The sequence below is a fragment of the Zeus faber genome (genome assembly GCF_960531495.2).
Source record: "Zeus faber genome assembly, chromosome: 1".
Lineage (NCBI taxonomy): Eukaryota > Metazoa > Chordata > Actinopteri > Zeiformes > Zeidae > Zeus > Zeus faber.
In genome coordinates, this window is record NC_137193.1 from 23,296,237 (window position 1) to 23,311,508 (window position 15,272).

Genomic DNA, 15,272 nt, shown 5'->3' on the forward strand with positions numbered 1-15,272 from the left:
ACTTGAAGAGACGTGTGTGTGTGTGTGTGTGTGTGTGTGTGTGTGTGTGTGTGTGTGTGTGTGTGTGTGTGTGTGTGTGTGTGTGTGTGTGTGTGTGTGTGTGTGTGTGTGTGTGTGTGTGTGTGTGTGTGTGTGTGTGTGTGTGTGTTCTCTGACTAACCCATGGTTTTGCCTCTGTTTAATGCTATCAGCTGTTGGGAGACATGCGGTCCAAGGTCAGCTTCTACTCCCACTCCCTTTCTGTAGTGTGTGTTTTAAATCTGTGTTTTTGTTCTAAGATTTTTGTATTACTCCTATGTCATTATCATATACAGTAGTTCCCCACCTTTAAAGACATGGTGCTGCGAACTGTTCTGTATTAGGATGTGCAGATATCTTAATTGTGATACAATAGGAAAAATGAACAACAGCATCTCTCCTCCCGTGCAGAAGAAGCCGGCGCGGCGGCGGTACGAGAACTATGGCATGTACTCTGATGATGACGCTAACAGCGACGCGTCGAGTGCCTGCTCTGAGCGCTCGTACAGCTCCAGGAACGGTGGAGCCATCCCCACCTACATGAGGCAGGCCGAGGACGTAGCAGAGGTCACAGCAGCAGCCCAAACACAGACATGAGCCAATCACTTCAACACTTAAGTCACAAATTGGCATGAAATGGAAATTGAAAATGGTCTTTGTCTTTCTTTGTCTTTGAGGATCTTGATGTGAAATATTAGTATCGGTACACACAGGTCTACATCAGCTTCATATCTCTGTGTTTGTGTTTCCGTTGCCAGGTGCTGAACCGCTGTGCCAGTGCCAACTGGTCCGAGAGGAAGGAGGGTCTACTCGGCCTGCAAGCTCTGCTCAAGAACCAGCGCACTCTCAGGTAACCAATCGGAGTGCAGGACTTTAACCTGTCAGCCAATCACAGGGCAGAGCAGAGAAAGCTCATGTAACGATGGCTTTTCTTTTTTTTCACCTGCAGTCGAGTGGAGCTGAAAAGGTTGTGTGAGATCTTCACCAGGATGTTTGCGGACCCGCACAGTAAGGTATGGGTGCATGTAGCGCAAGTATTCGCCAACGCAAACACACACACACACACACACACACACACACACACACACACACACACACACACACAAAGATAGTGTCATTATTCATCCATTTTGAAATTGTTATTTTATTCCAAACCTTTTGTTTATCCCGTCATCCCCTCTTTACCGGATTCTGCCGAAAAAAGGAAAATGGATACATATGTTAGACAACTGGCACACACATTCAACAAGTTATTCCGACGGGATAAACGGGTCTAAACCCATCTTCACATTGACAAACACACTGGCATGCAGCGTGTGCATCGGCAGCTGACTGGTCTTAACGGCATGACACGCCTGAGTGGTGTGACCTCAACTCTGTGCTGGGATTGTGCCCTCACTACTCGTCAACCAATCCGCTGGTTGTGTTCACTTGCGTTAATTGCAACCCCCTCCCTCAACACCCCTGCCCCCCAAAATGCATATTCTGTGTGACAACCACGTACAGATCCAGGTGCGCGCACACTTTGGCTGCCGGCTCTTCTCCTTTCTGACTAACCCGGTGCGGTTCGCCCTCTCTAACTCCGCCTCTTTCCCTTGAGTGGGGGGGGCACTGAGTCACTTCCTTCACACCCCCACCGCCCCCCCACACCCCAATTCTCCTCTTTCCGTCCTCACGCACACACACACTCGTGTGTGTGAGCCCAACTCCCCAACTCCCCACCCTCCCTCGTTTGACCTGAGGATTTGATGAATTTCAGCGAGAGTCCGGCAGGCTGTACGGCACGGCAGAATCCGGTATAAGCTCAGCCTCCTTCAAGGTACATCACACCACGACTGCCTCTCTCCTCCATCCATCTGATCTGAACTCTCACTCCATCGCTCTTCCCACATGTCTGCGGCTTCTCGCTTTTCTAAGTTTTATTTGGCCAAGTTTAACGTCACAAGTGTCATGTTGGCCTTCAAATCCTTGCTCAATCCGTACTACAATTCTCAACAGTGCAGATAATTAGTAGCAAAACAAGTTAGTCATTACAACTTGTGAGAGTGACTCAGTAAAGTCAAAAAGAAAATATACATGTTAAAAAATGAAAAGTATAAAAGTAATTAAACAGGACTTATAATGCTCCTTTTTCACACAAGTTAACATAGGTCTCTGAGGTCCCCAAAACATATTTTTGAAGTTTTTGTTGAAAACACTACTGAGGTTATACATTCTAGACATTCTAAACATGCTCTGTTCAAATGGGAGGATCCACCCTCCTGAGGCTGCGAGTTCTGTGAGTCAATGGGGTTTGAGCTTTACTCGGGTTCCGTTGAATTTAGTCTGTAAACGTTAACTGATCACCTTGTCAGTCCACCAAAATATGTTTCTGAACAAATTTGAGGTGAGAAATAAGCAATCCAGTTGCTGAATCTTCAATCACATTAGATCTACAAGGCCTCATTCAAAAGTTTGTTCCAACTTTCACCGCGGTGTCCGGAGCAACGCAGAGCTTGGAGCACCGTGGTTTATGGCGGTGCTTGGGGCTTTTTTTGTTTCATTCAATTCTGGAAACGTCGGAAAATAAAATTAAAAAAATACATCTACGGCTTTGTTTGGAGAAACGCGGCGCGTATCGTGCGCCACAGCCTACAGTAACCTAACGTGGACACACACAAACACACACACACACACACACACACACACACACACACACACACACACACAGAAAGAAACTTGCATATACTTATATACTTACATTTCCATCGTCTGCATTTTTGTCACAGAAAGTTGGTCCTTTCTTTTAAAATATTTGTGCTTGTCTGTAAGCAAACAACGGAGCAGTTCCCATGTTTATCTCTTTGCTTCGAGGGACCGGTGGCGCTACAGCTGTGGGTGGAGTTACTCTGATGGAGGGCGGTTCTAATTCTACTTTGACTCAATTCTACGTAGTACTGAGACACATAGCTGAACGGCTCGTTTGATGTTTTCTGTAACAGATGGCTCACAAAAACTGACTGGGTATTTGTTTTTCACTGTTTGTGTGTTAGTAGACCCACCAGAGACCCAAATGTATGTGAACATCACTGGAAAAGTGAGTTTTGCATTAATAGGTCCCCTTTAAAAAAAACTAAAAACAAAATTTCAACATAGATGTAGCTCTTGCGGGCTAGGCATCTGTTTGTTGAGTGTATGTTGAGGGGGCATAGTCAGCTGTTCAGCAGTCTAATGGCTTGAGGAAACCAGAACCTTGGTTCTCGTCCTGGTGCTTATTTGTTAGGCTTAATTCTGAAAAGCTTTATCTTGGACTTTTTTTTCTTTTCTTTTTTACATGGAGGATAGCACCTTCACACTGACAAAATGCAGACTTGTGCTATTGTCCTTGTAGCTTGTCTATAATTGTATTTTGTTTTGTTCAAAGATAACATAATTTGAAGCTTCCCTTTAGGTCTACAAGCAAGTTGTAAAAGACGTTTGTTTAGCCTCAAATTATGAGTTTGTGATAATGTTGTCTTCTCTCTTTCCCTCCTCTCATGCCACCTCCCTTGGAACTCTTAGCGAGTAAGTCTCCACAGTCATTTCAACCAGTTTGGATATTTGCACAGACAATCAAATTGAGTGTGATTACCAAAGCAACAGCTCGTGGTTGGTTGTGTGTAACTGCACCTTCCTGCACTGATGGATAATCAGCATTTAGTTCATGGTGTGAGTTTGGTTGCTGTTAATGTGTGTGAGTGAGAGTGATGTATATATGTTTACAAGGTGTTAGTAGGGGATGTATGGATATGTAAATGAATGAATGACTTCAAATTTGAGTGGTGACCACAATAATTTGGTCTTTTTACTGTCAGCGTACCCAATATATTAAGACAGCGCGTGTGTCCAGGTATTCAGCATGTTCCTGGAGACACTGGTGGACTTCATACTGGTCCATAAGGTGGAGCTGCAGGACTGGCTGTTTGTGCTGCTCACCCAGCTGCTGAAAAAGATGGGTGCCGACCTGCTGGGCTCCGTCCAGGCCAAAGTCCAGCGTGCCCTCGACGTCACGCGGTGAGTGCCACGCAGAGGCCATTGACTCACACGTTAAAACCATGGTTAGATAGATGTAAAGTCCCAAAATAATAAATAAGATAATTAATTTTACCCTGTAAAATTTTACACCTCAAATGATGAGATATCTTTACATTGTTTATGTAGACTACACAGTTATTTTTTGTGTTATATGTATATTATACACGGTATGTTATATATTATTTATGTGACATCAAAATCTAATTAAAAGTCAAATTATTTCCCATCCCTGCTCTCTCCTGGTGCAACTTTGTGAGTTATTTCTGTTACACACACAGTGTGTGCGGGTGTGTGTGTGCGCGTGCGTGCGTGATCACTGGAATTCTAATCACTCTCTTCCTGTTCCTGCAGAGAGTCTTTCCCCAATGACATGCAGTTCGCCATCCTCATGAGGTTCACCGTGGACCAGACGCAGACTCCCAACCTGAAGGTAATGTCTGTGTGTAGCAACAAGACATGTGGGAAGTGTTGTGTTAGAGTGGGGGGGGCTAAAGAATTGAGAGAAATTTGGTTACTGCTGCACCATGATGGCCCTCTTCCTGCCTGGCTGTGCTGGCTCTTCCCACAGCCCACCTCAAGCCCCCAGCTGTGATTGGATTGCGGCCGACATCCCCTTAACACTTTGTGCCCCTCTGGCTTTCTGTTCCACAAGAGGCCCGACACTCCCTCTAACCCCAAGCTTCCTCTTCTTCCCATCCTTCATCACATTCTTCCTCCTCCATTCCCGCTGAGAGAACATTGCTTCTCCTGCTCCCTACATCTCCTCTGCTCGTTCACCCAATGCATGAGTCCCCACATATTCCATCCCTTTTAATCCCACACAGTCATCAACCAACATGGGGATGTTCAAATATCTGCTTCAGGGGTCGACAGGTTAGAGGGTGGTCTTAATACTAAGATGATTATTTGGGCTGAAGAGAATCAGTTATTCAATTTTCAATTAATCAATTAATTAATAATCGTAATTGTAATTGGTATTTTTTTTTGCCATCTTTTGTTAAGAGACAACCACTATCACCAGTAGGATGAAGTTGAAGCTTAAACTAGATGCAAGTTATGGGCCTCAGATCATAGCAATTATGGCCTTAAATCCTAATGTAATGTTAATGTTGGCTTGAAAATAAAGGGTCAACACTTCCAAAACGATATTCGACTGGTTGGCTACGTCGCCACATCCCTGCCCATAGCTTTTCTTCCTGCTCACGGCACTTTCCCCCTCCTTCCTCCCCTAACAAACTACACCCATGAAACACCTCCCCTTTATCTCTCTTTTCCCCGTCCAAACCCTCCTCCTCCTCCATTCTCCCAACTGCTCCTTCCCTGTCCCCACCTCGTTCCGCTTCATCCCTCCCTCCCTCCCTCTCTTTCTCTCCGTCCGTTAATTGACGCGGTGCCTTTCCTCTCTCTCTCTGAAGCCTGTGCGGATCTCGTGTTGCGGGCGAGGCAGGGGGGGGGGCGGGGTTAGATTGTTCCCCCCCAGAGCGCGGCGCCACGCCTGCTCTCTAGACGAGCAGGCCGCAGCCTGGAGCCAGTCCTCCCAGGTCAGTGCGCTCCAGGGGGGAGCAATTCAGTGGCGCACGAGGCTGAGGTTCTTTATCCATTTATTTTCTTATCTCTTTTTTTTGCGGTTTTACAAAGTTTGGTTAATGGTAGGAAGAATTCTAGGAGGTGGTGAAGGATGGGAGAAGTTAAGGAGGATTGTAACAATTGTTTCAGCTGTGCAGTTTCTTTCCCCCGTGTGCGTGTCAATGTTTTTGTCTATCAGTTCGTCAAGTCACGCTCCTCGTTTTGACCCATATGTGTTTTTCCCAACCGAAAGCATGAGTGCACTCTGCTTCCCGTTCCCACGTCTCACCACTTTGATTTTCTCAACAGCAGCTCGTCATCATGCCAATTAATTTCTCAGATCCACGGCAAGGGATGCTTGCCCTTCATGCTCATTGTGAATTTTGTTGTTTAGTACGGCTGGGCGATTTAATCAGTATAATATAATTTGATATTGTGATATGAGGCTGGATATCGTCTTTCTAATTCCTGTATGTAAATATCTTCTAAAGGTGCCAACAGTTATTGTCAAATATCGATATTGAGGTATGAGTCAAAAAATAGATAGGATAATTAATTTTGTTAATATTGCCCAGCCCTACTATTTAGAGATCCCACCTGCATTTGTCTTTCATTTGGTTGTCATAAACACATTTGCAGCCGGTGATTATTGGCCAAGCAGAGTGAGTATGTCAACTATGCGGTCTTATGGCTTTCACATATACGTGTGTGTGTGTGTGTGTGTGTGTGTGTGTGTGTGTGTGTGTGTGTGTGTGTGTGTGTGTGTGTGTGTGTGTGTGTGTGTGTGTGTGTGTGTGTGTGTGTGTGTGTGTGTGTGTGTGTGTGTGTGTGTGTGTGTGTGTGTGTGTGTTTTCCCTGCAGGTGAAAGTGGCCATTCTGAAGTACATCGAAACTTTGACGTTACAAATGGAGGCTCCAGATTTCGTCAACTCCAGTGAGACGCGGTTGGCCATCTCGCGCATCATCACCTGGACCACCGAGCCTAAGAGCTCAGACCTCAGAAAAGTATGATGGGCATGCACACAAACGCAGACACGAAAGAACATAAACAAATGCAGAAGAATTGGCCTTGCCTGTGATATTTTATGTTATTTGCAAGGGAAAAATACACATAGTACTCAGTGATGGGGAAGAGGAAGATTTCGCCTCTTTTTGGTTTAAAACTCAGAATGCTTTTATGAAATCATTTATTTTGACACATCAAACTGCCACAGTTGCAATTCATTGTTTTGAATTTCAAGGTGATTTATTCCAGAGCTCTAAGTCTATGTATTCTTTGTGTGTGTGTGGTAGGCAGCCCAGTCGGTGCTGATCTCCCTGTTTCAGCTCAACACACCAGAGTTCACCATGCTGCTGGCAGCTCTGCCCAAAACCTTCCAGGATGGAGCCACCAAGCTGCTCCAGAACCACCTGAGGAACACTGGCAACGCCGCACAAGTAATACACACCTACATCAGTCCCAGTAATTTTTTTGTTTCCAGTTAGTTATGTACCTTTACCTGTTTATGACACACACCCTTTCCTCAGGCCCCGATGGGTAGCCCTCTGACACGCCACACCCCGCGGTCCCCAGCAAGCTGGTCCAGCCCGCTCACCTCCCCTACCAACACCTCCCAGAACACGCCGTCACCAAGGTACCCACACCACTCCCAAATAGCACCCTGCAGCCAAACATGTATTTCAGATACTTTTGGGGTCGGAGACAAAAAAAAATCAGGACTTTGACCTTAATTATCCTTTGATTCTTGGTAATTCTGTGAGAGTAAGTTTGTTAGAACATCAGGACTAACAATTGATATTATGTTTGTAAAAACTGTTGCTTGTGAAAACTGTTGTGTAACTTTGAGTTATTCTGTCGTGTGTGTGTGTGTGTGTGTGTGTGTGTGTGTGTGTGTGTGTGTGTGTGTGTGTGTGTGTGTGTGTGTGTGTGTGTGTGTGTGTGTGTGTGTGTGTGTGTGTGTGTGTGTGTGTGTGTGTGTGTGTGTGTAGTGCGTTTGACTACGACACAGAGAACATGAACTCCGAGGACATCTACAGCTCTCTGAAGGGAGTCACAGAGGCCATCCAGAACTTCAGCGTGCGTAGTCAAGAAGACATGAACGAGCCAATCAGATGGAAAGAAGGAGAGGAGGTAGCGGGGTCAGGGGGTGTTTTATTCCGACCGGAACCTTTGGTCGAATCCATTTTAATGATGCCTTCAACGGCTAGAGTAATGGCTACAGCAACAACTTGATATGTGTCTTGTTTCAATTGAAGATTTGCTTTTGTGACATTTAAAACCTGTAGATCTGACAACACAATTATTACATAATCACCTGATTGCGATTATTTGCGCTAATAGCGATATTATGCTATGAAGTGAAATGCCAATAAATGGCTCCTCATCATAACATCACATATATTATGACACTATTTCAATACTATGATGGTGGCATTACAAAATAAGACTAACTTAATTGTTTGTAAAACAATCGTCAACTAAAATGTCATGATCATGACAGCCTATAACTACACCTGATAGGACTGTTATCTTGATCAACTAAAATATCCAAAAGACACTTTTGGTAGTTTTCTGTACTTTAATTAAAGCAAAGTTGATGATATTAATTTTGAGACAGACATTCCTGTTATGTAACTGCATGGGTGACAGGGAGCAAGTTAAGATGAAATTAACGACTTTGGGTACACAAACACTGGCACCCTGGGGATTGCTCAAACTCGACACCTACCCCCCCACCCCCACATAAACACACGGCATTTCCCAGGCATGCGTGACCCCCTGACATTCTCTGAAAGGGTCAACCCTGAAATCTAATCAGCCCATGTGATGTCGGGCTGGCAATCACAGCAAACCTGACTCATGAAACTGCCAACCAGAGAGGGGTATTAGCTGCTTTGGCAGTAAATATATAAACGCAAACATCAGCTTCACACAAGTACATATTTTGTCTGCATTCTTCTGTGGTATCCCAGGTTAAGTTAAGCAGAGCACTTTTTTGTACGTAACAGAACCGGTGGGTCATTTTTATTAGGGATTCAAGACCAACCCTATTGTTCTTGTTAAATTACCTATTATATATTATTCCGGTTGTTCTTCAGAAATGTTTGTGCAGTTTCCTGTGAGATGGTAAATGATGGTGACATCATATGTCTAAATATTCTCTTGCAAATGGTTCACAACGCAAAATTGTCCAGATCGGCCGAATGATGGCGCTATAGTTAAAAGTAAAAAAAGATTAACATTTCAAAAGGCCAAAAACTCCCACACCCTAAGTCTGATTTTCATGAAGATTTGGTCTGTATATCCAGGCAAATGTACTCTCCAAAAAAAATCTATGAGAGCACTAAAGTGAGCGCTTTAGAGAGCACTAAAGACCACCAAAAGATTTTCCAGCATTTTGAATCTTTCTAAATGTTTTTTTACTTAAGCTTTGTCAGCTTTCGACCGAATGACTCCAAATTTAGTACAAGACATAAATGGCCTAGATTCACAAAAGATCTATAAAAGATTTGAATTGGATAAGCAGTATGGCCGCTATTAACTATTCGTAATAATTCATTCATCTTTCATTGATCATCCAATCCTCACAAAAACAAAAATTGGTGTACGTGCTTTATGGACAATTGTTAGTCAAAATATGGAGTTTGGTTGTCACCGGTTCATATTAACATGTTGAATGTCAGCTTCAGCCTCTGCACACAAAGACTCTGGCACACAATGGCTAGGGAGTCTGACCTGCGGGGCACATCGTGGGAGGACCATTGAGGATGCACTAACGGAAAGACAAGAACCTCTCCAACTCTCTTCCTGTCTACTCCAGTATGTGTCTCAAGCAATCCCTGTCACAACTACGGCTCGCAGATACGGCAAAAGATCCAGGTGCAGGAACCCATAGAACCTGATCTACCCAACTCTCTCTTCAGCAGCCCCTACCCCAGTGTTGCTTGAGGACCGTCAATGAAGAAAACCAGGACCATCTCTGCATATGCAGTGTCTGGATCCCTCAATTTCATAGCTATCTCCTGACAGAGATGTGGATCAAACCAGCAAACACTGCAACTCCAGTGGCCCTCTCAGCTTGGTATTCTGGGTTCTTACACCTCCCATGACTTCTACCACTGCTATGCTGATGTCACTCAACTCTTCCTCTCCTTTCCCTCTTCGGGATATCGAGAGGTGCCTCTCTGCTTGTCTTCAAAACATTAACGCATCGATGTCTGGGCACCACCTGAAGCTCAACCTCGAGCTCCTTCTACCTGGGTCTCAGAATGCCAAGAACCTTGGCAATTCTGGAAAACCAGCTCTCTTGCTCTGCCCATATTGCTGCTCCGTGTTTTCCCTCTCAACAACCGAAGTTACGACAACAAAGTGATGGTTCAGGCGCTTGTCATTTCCCATCTGGACTACTGCAATGCTCTTCTGGCTGGACTACTTGCCTCTTCCATCAGATCTCTACAACGCACCCAGAATGCAGCAGCCCGTCTCGTGTTCAACCAACCAAAATTTGCTTGTCGTGAAATTTTTGATCAGTTTTGCCCCCAGTATCTGGTTGGCTAGGAGGCCCCTAAAGCGCTTTTTGACCGTGTTTCTGTCTGGCAGGGCGGAAGCGGAATGGACGGCAAAACAGCCGATAGTGTGGACGGCGGCCGCATGGCACTGGACAACAAGACATCGCTCCTCAACACGCCCCTGCTCTCCTCAAGCCCCCGTGGAGCCCGAGACCACTTCTCAGACTCGCCCTTCAAACACAGCCTCAAAGACAGCAGCCTGGACGACTCAGAACAGCTCGCTGATGGTAAACCCAAACACAAATTTCTACGTATGCACTTCTAGAGCTAGTGAAGCAAGTGTGTGAGAGTTTAGACATTTATCTGTCCCTATAGGGTTTTGTAAATGGCATAAATGGTTGCTAGCAAAATATTTTAACCTTGATTTGAAGTAATTGTGATTGACTGAAAGCTGTAGTGAAAAAGAACAACAGATATAAGGAGTAACAAATTCACGTCACCAATCGGCCAATGAGAAACCTCACTCACTAAAAAAGACCTCACTGTTAGCAAAGCATTCCTATCTGGCATGAAGCACTATGGCTAAAAAATACACTAAAGAAAATGTGAGAATGTCAAAGTTAAACATTGATAATAAGAGTGTGTGTGTGTGTGTGTGTGTGTGTGTGTGTGTGTGTGTGTGTGTGTGTGTGTGTGTGTGTGTGTGTGTGTGTGTGTGTGTGTGTGTGTGTGTGTGTGTGTGTGTGTGTGTGTGTGTGTGTGTGTGCGCAGTAATATTTACCATTTTCATTATATTTACAACGTAATGGTTATCCTAGTTTTGGGTTATGATTATGTATATAGTGTATGTATTCCCTTATTAACTTATGCTTTTGTGGCATTGACTTTTTTTTTCATATTTTTTCCATTCATAAAAAAAATAATAATAATAATACAAAACCAAATCCATGCCTTTCACTTCCCTAACAGACAGCGGTCTGGACCAGTCGGAGCTGGTGGCCGAACTGCTGAAGGAGTTGTCCAACCACAATGAGCGCGTGGAGGAGAGGAAGGCGGCTCTGTGCGAGTTGCTGAAGCTGATCCGCGAAAACACCCTGCAGGTGTGGGACGAGCACTTCAAAACCATCCTGCTGCTGCTGCTGGAAACGCTGGGCGATCGAGAGGTACACACACACGCACACACACAGATATTATTTTACTTATTAGTTCGAAAAAGTGACTCGTGTCATTTGTCCTTTTCTCCCGTGCCTCAGCATGTGATCCGGGCGCTGGCTCTATGCGTGCTGAGGGAGATCCTCAGCAAGCAGCCGTGGAGGTTTAAGAACTACGCCGAGCTGACCATCATGAAGGCCCTGGAGGCACACAACGACCCCCACAAGGAGGTACATACACACACACACACACACACACACACACACACACACACACACACACAGACACATTTGTTCTAATTCAGCAGTGTTGGTTGTGTGCAAGACTCAAAATGTGTGTACGTGTAGGTGGTCCGGGCAGCGGAGGAGACAGCCGCCATGCTGGCGCTTTCCATCAGCCCAGACCAGTGTGTGAAGGTTTTGTGCCCCATCATCCAGTCAGCGGACTACCCTATCAACCTCGCGGCCATCAAGATGCAGACCAAGGTCATTGAGAGGGTTCCCCGCGACGGCCTGCAGGCCATGCTGCCCGAAATAGTGCCAGGGCTCATACAGGTAAATACTGGGTTTAATCATGTAATTAAAGTTAGTTTGTGGACACATCTTCAGTTGAGGTTGGATGGCTAAGAATGGAAGCCATTGTAAAGAACAGTATATGCTGATAAGTAGGGGTGTCACAATTCCAAATCGGAAATCGATCGAAATGAGCGTTAGATTTCAAACTTCAAAATCACAAGCAGGTTTGTGATTCTCCCTAAATATTTGTGGGTAATATTGTCCGACATGGATCTTGACCACCAAGACAAAGTAAATGTAATCTATAATGTAATGTTATCTGAAAATAAACCGTGTACTGTCTCACTGAAGCAGAGCTTTTGAAGGGGAGCTTGTGCATTCTCACAATTTAAAGAAAAAGTGAAATGCAATTCAATAAAATATGATATATTTTACATTATGTCCATTTGATTTATTGTCCACTTGATAGTGCAGAACAGAGTACCAGCAGCTTGTGAGAAGTGCCGCTATGTTCTCCATAAGGGTAGTTAATTTTATGGTTATGATTTGGATTGTGATATCAAAGATAAGATAATAATGGTAAACAGAACATCGTGCTGTGATATGATGAGTAGAATAAGGAATGTCCAATTAGAGCAGAACGTACAGTGTGGACATGGACGCAGTGGTCAGAGGAGAGGAGACGCACACTTGTTGAAGTGTTGAAAAAACACTCCTGCTAATAAGTAATAACACTGTAAATACCAATGAAGCAAATTAAAAATAACTATTTTGGATAATATAACTACTCTATATTGCTTTGTGGATAAAACATATTTCCTTTTTGCCTAGTGATAAGATTCCCTTACTGTGAATTTTATATGACAATGGGTGTTTGCAACCTTTTAAATGTGGCCTCTCACATCCTCTTAAATGTTTTATCACCACGCGTGTAACTAACAGAGTTTCCACGACCTCAGCAAAGCTCGCCTCAAGCTATACCACATCTTTTAATTCTTTCCAAAAAAAAGGTGTACAGACAAGACTGCCTTAGTTGAAAACAATACTTTTAAGTCATGCACTGCGCCTGGAATCTAATAACGGCTCATGTGAATTCCAACCCAGGCATTGTAGTGTATTGTCCTTTTTAAGCAGTGGAAATCTTCAACCTTTTATATTTTGTGTTTGCATAATCCCTCCTGTTCACCAACACCACCCACAAACCTTGTATTGTTTGCTTTCTTTGTTCTTCACCAAGTGTCTTATGTTGTTTCTGGTGTGTCTTTGACAGGGTTATGACAACTCTGAGAGCAGCGTGAGGAAAGCCTGTGTGTTTTGCCTTGTGGCCATCTATGCAGTCATAGGGGAGGAGCTCAAACCGCACCTTAGCCAGCTCTCCAGCAGCAAGGTGACGTCTATTTTTCTCCCAAATATTAAATATTATTAATGCTCTTACTTGGCATGTACATGGCAGAGACTTGTTGTACTAATGTTATTTAAATATGTTCTCTCTTTTCCTCCCTCATTATGTGCAGCTGAAGTTGTTAAATCTGTACATCAAGCGTGCCCAGTCTGGCTCCAGCGGAAGCGAGCCCCCATCCGAGGGCCTATAGGAGCCACAGCGCCCCCAGCAGGCCAACCACATAACTGAAACCCTGCCCACTGAATGAATTGCACAGGGGGCAGGTGTGTGTGTGTGTGTGTGTGTGTGTGTGTGTGTGTGTGTGTGTGTGTGTGTGTGTGTGTGTGTGTGTGTGTGTGTGTGTGTGTGTGTGTGTGTGTGTGTGTGTGTGTGTGTGTGTGTGTGTGTGTGTGTGTGTGCCGTGTCATAGTGGGGATCTGTTTTGAGCGGTCAGGTTTTATTGCAAAGGCTTTTAAAGTCTTGACTTCATACTCCCTCTCTTTCAAATGGTGCTGATGAGCAGAAAAGGTACGAATGACCCTGAACCCAGTGCGGCACAAACGCTCGCCATCCCAGGTCTGAGCAGCTCGCAGCTCCTCATAGCATTTACATAGGCAGAGTCCAAAGTGTAGGAGGCGTCATGTGCTTGGCTATGCATGAGTCCAATTTTTAAAAACATTAACTTTTTATCGGGATCCTACCCTACGGTTGGGATAGGGGAGTGGGATTTGAAATTGATGTCGAACAATGTCCATCCCTTTCAGAAGGGTCCGTTAGGTCCTATTGCAGTGGTTTTATCTTGGATGGGTCTCTTTGAGGACGGGATGCAGGGGATGGCTAGGTGCTGCTTGCCACATGAAGTATAGTGCAGTCTGGCCTGTTATTGTCACATAGCGGATACGTATGATATTAAAATGGAGCATTAAGTAACCGTCATTTAGAGAGGCCCCTGGGGGAAAAGGCGGGGAGCACCTGCACCTGTACCCCATCTTCGTTTTTATTTCTGTCTCTCGTTCTGTTTTGGCGCGTGCTGTAGTCTCTCTCACACAAACCGATTTCTCTCTGCTGAGAAATATGTAGAAAATGTATTATTTCCAGATCTGAGAATTATGTCATGTTACCCTCCTTTTACTTCTCTTTGCGTTGTCATTCTTTCCCTGCTTTTGTGAGTAACATCCTAGTTTCCAATGTTGTTTCTTCCGTGCATTTACAAAGCTGTGCTTACAATTAAATATGAAAAATAAAGAACTTGTACAGACCATGAAAAACTCTCGTCGTTGATTTTTGCAACAAACTGTTGACTGTAATCTTGTCCTTTTGGTTCAAAATGTCTCATTTTGCAGCTTCTGTGGCAATAAGATAGAAATTTTATGTAATGTTTAATGTAAACTTAGGCACTGCTGCGGTTCAAAATAAAATGAAAAAATTTGCATTTGCAATATGCCTCGAGTTGTAGATAAACAGTATACGGTTTTAAATGTAAATGATGTCCCACCTTTTTGATCCTTAAAGTGGGGAACGCCTCCCTGCTGCACTGCTGCACAGTCAGACAGATGATCACTCCTTTTTTGTTTTTTTTACCTTAGGCATACATTTGAATACATGATTTTTTGGATACAAGTGAGAAAAGCCTCATGAGGCAGGTCTTTATTTTTTTTGTTTTCAAACAAAACTCAACACTACCGCCTATAGACAAGCCTGTCTGTCCACCTGCCAGAACCCCACGGCTGGTAATCATTGACCACTCGAACAAAGTGCAGATCACTGGAGGGAAGCATGAAGGATCCACAGACTGGACTCTAGAGGATTATGTTGAGTTTTCTGATGAAACAAGCACCACAGCGATTCACCACCATGCTCTTCTGGCAGTCATGCTGTGAAAACTTCAGAGACACTTCCCCTCAGACCCGCTGCAGCAGGTAAGCTGTGCACCGTATATACAACTTATATTTAAAAAAAAAAAAATTTAATGTTTAAACCTGATATCCATTAATTTTCTGTGTGTTATTTAAGCTGTTGAATGCTGGTCTGTTTACTTCAAAAGCTGCCCTGTGCAATCTGGGAGAAGCAGACATCCA

At 44.2% G+C, this 15,272-nt stretch overlaps 1 protein-coding gene across 1 annotated transcript in view; it reads left to right on the forward strand.

Moving 5' to 3' along the window:
* clasp2 (cytoplasmic linker associated protein 2) overlaps positions 1 to 14,456 on the forward strand; it is a 69,193-nt gene extending 54,737 nt beyond the window's left edge. Inside the window, exons 27-42 of the mRNA XM_080004038.1 lie at positions 430 to 585; positions 777 to 868; positions 968 to 1,031; positions 1,778 to 1,837; positions 3,887 to 4,050; positions 4,423 to 4,501; positions 6,499 to 6,642; positions 6,931 to 7,074; positions 7,165 to 7,271; positions 7,627 to 7,768; positions 10,238 to 10,433; positions 11,116 to 11,309; positions 11,400 to 11,528; positions 11,646 to 11,852; positions 13,084 to 13,200; positions 13,328 to 14,456. Of these exons, the coding sequence (XP_079860164.1) occupies positions 430 to 585; positions 777 to 868; positions 968 to 1,031; positions 1,778 to 1,837; positions 3,887 to 4,050; positions 4,423 to 4,501; positions 6,499 to 6,642; positions 6,931 to 7,074; positions 7,165 to 7,271; positions 7,627 to 7,768; positions 10,238 to 10,433; positions 11,116 to 11,309; positions 11,400 to 11,528; positions 11,646 to 11,852; positions 13,084 to 13,200; positions 13,328 to 13,405 (2,073 nt within the window). The 3' untranslated portion in view covers positions 13,406 to 14,456. The remainder of the gene's footprint in view (positions 1 to 429; positions 586 to 776; positions 869 to 967; positions 1,032 to 1,777; positions 1,838 to 3,886; positions 4,051 to 4,422; positions 4,502 to 6,498; positions 6,643 to 6,930; positions 7,075 to 7,164; positions 7,272 to 7,626; positions 7,769 to 10,237; positions 10,434 to 11,115; positions 11,310 to 11,399; positions 11,529 to 11,645; positions 11,853 to 13,083; positions 13,201 to 13,327) is intronic.
* Positions 14,457 to 15,272: the final 816 nt, after the last annotated feature.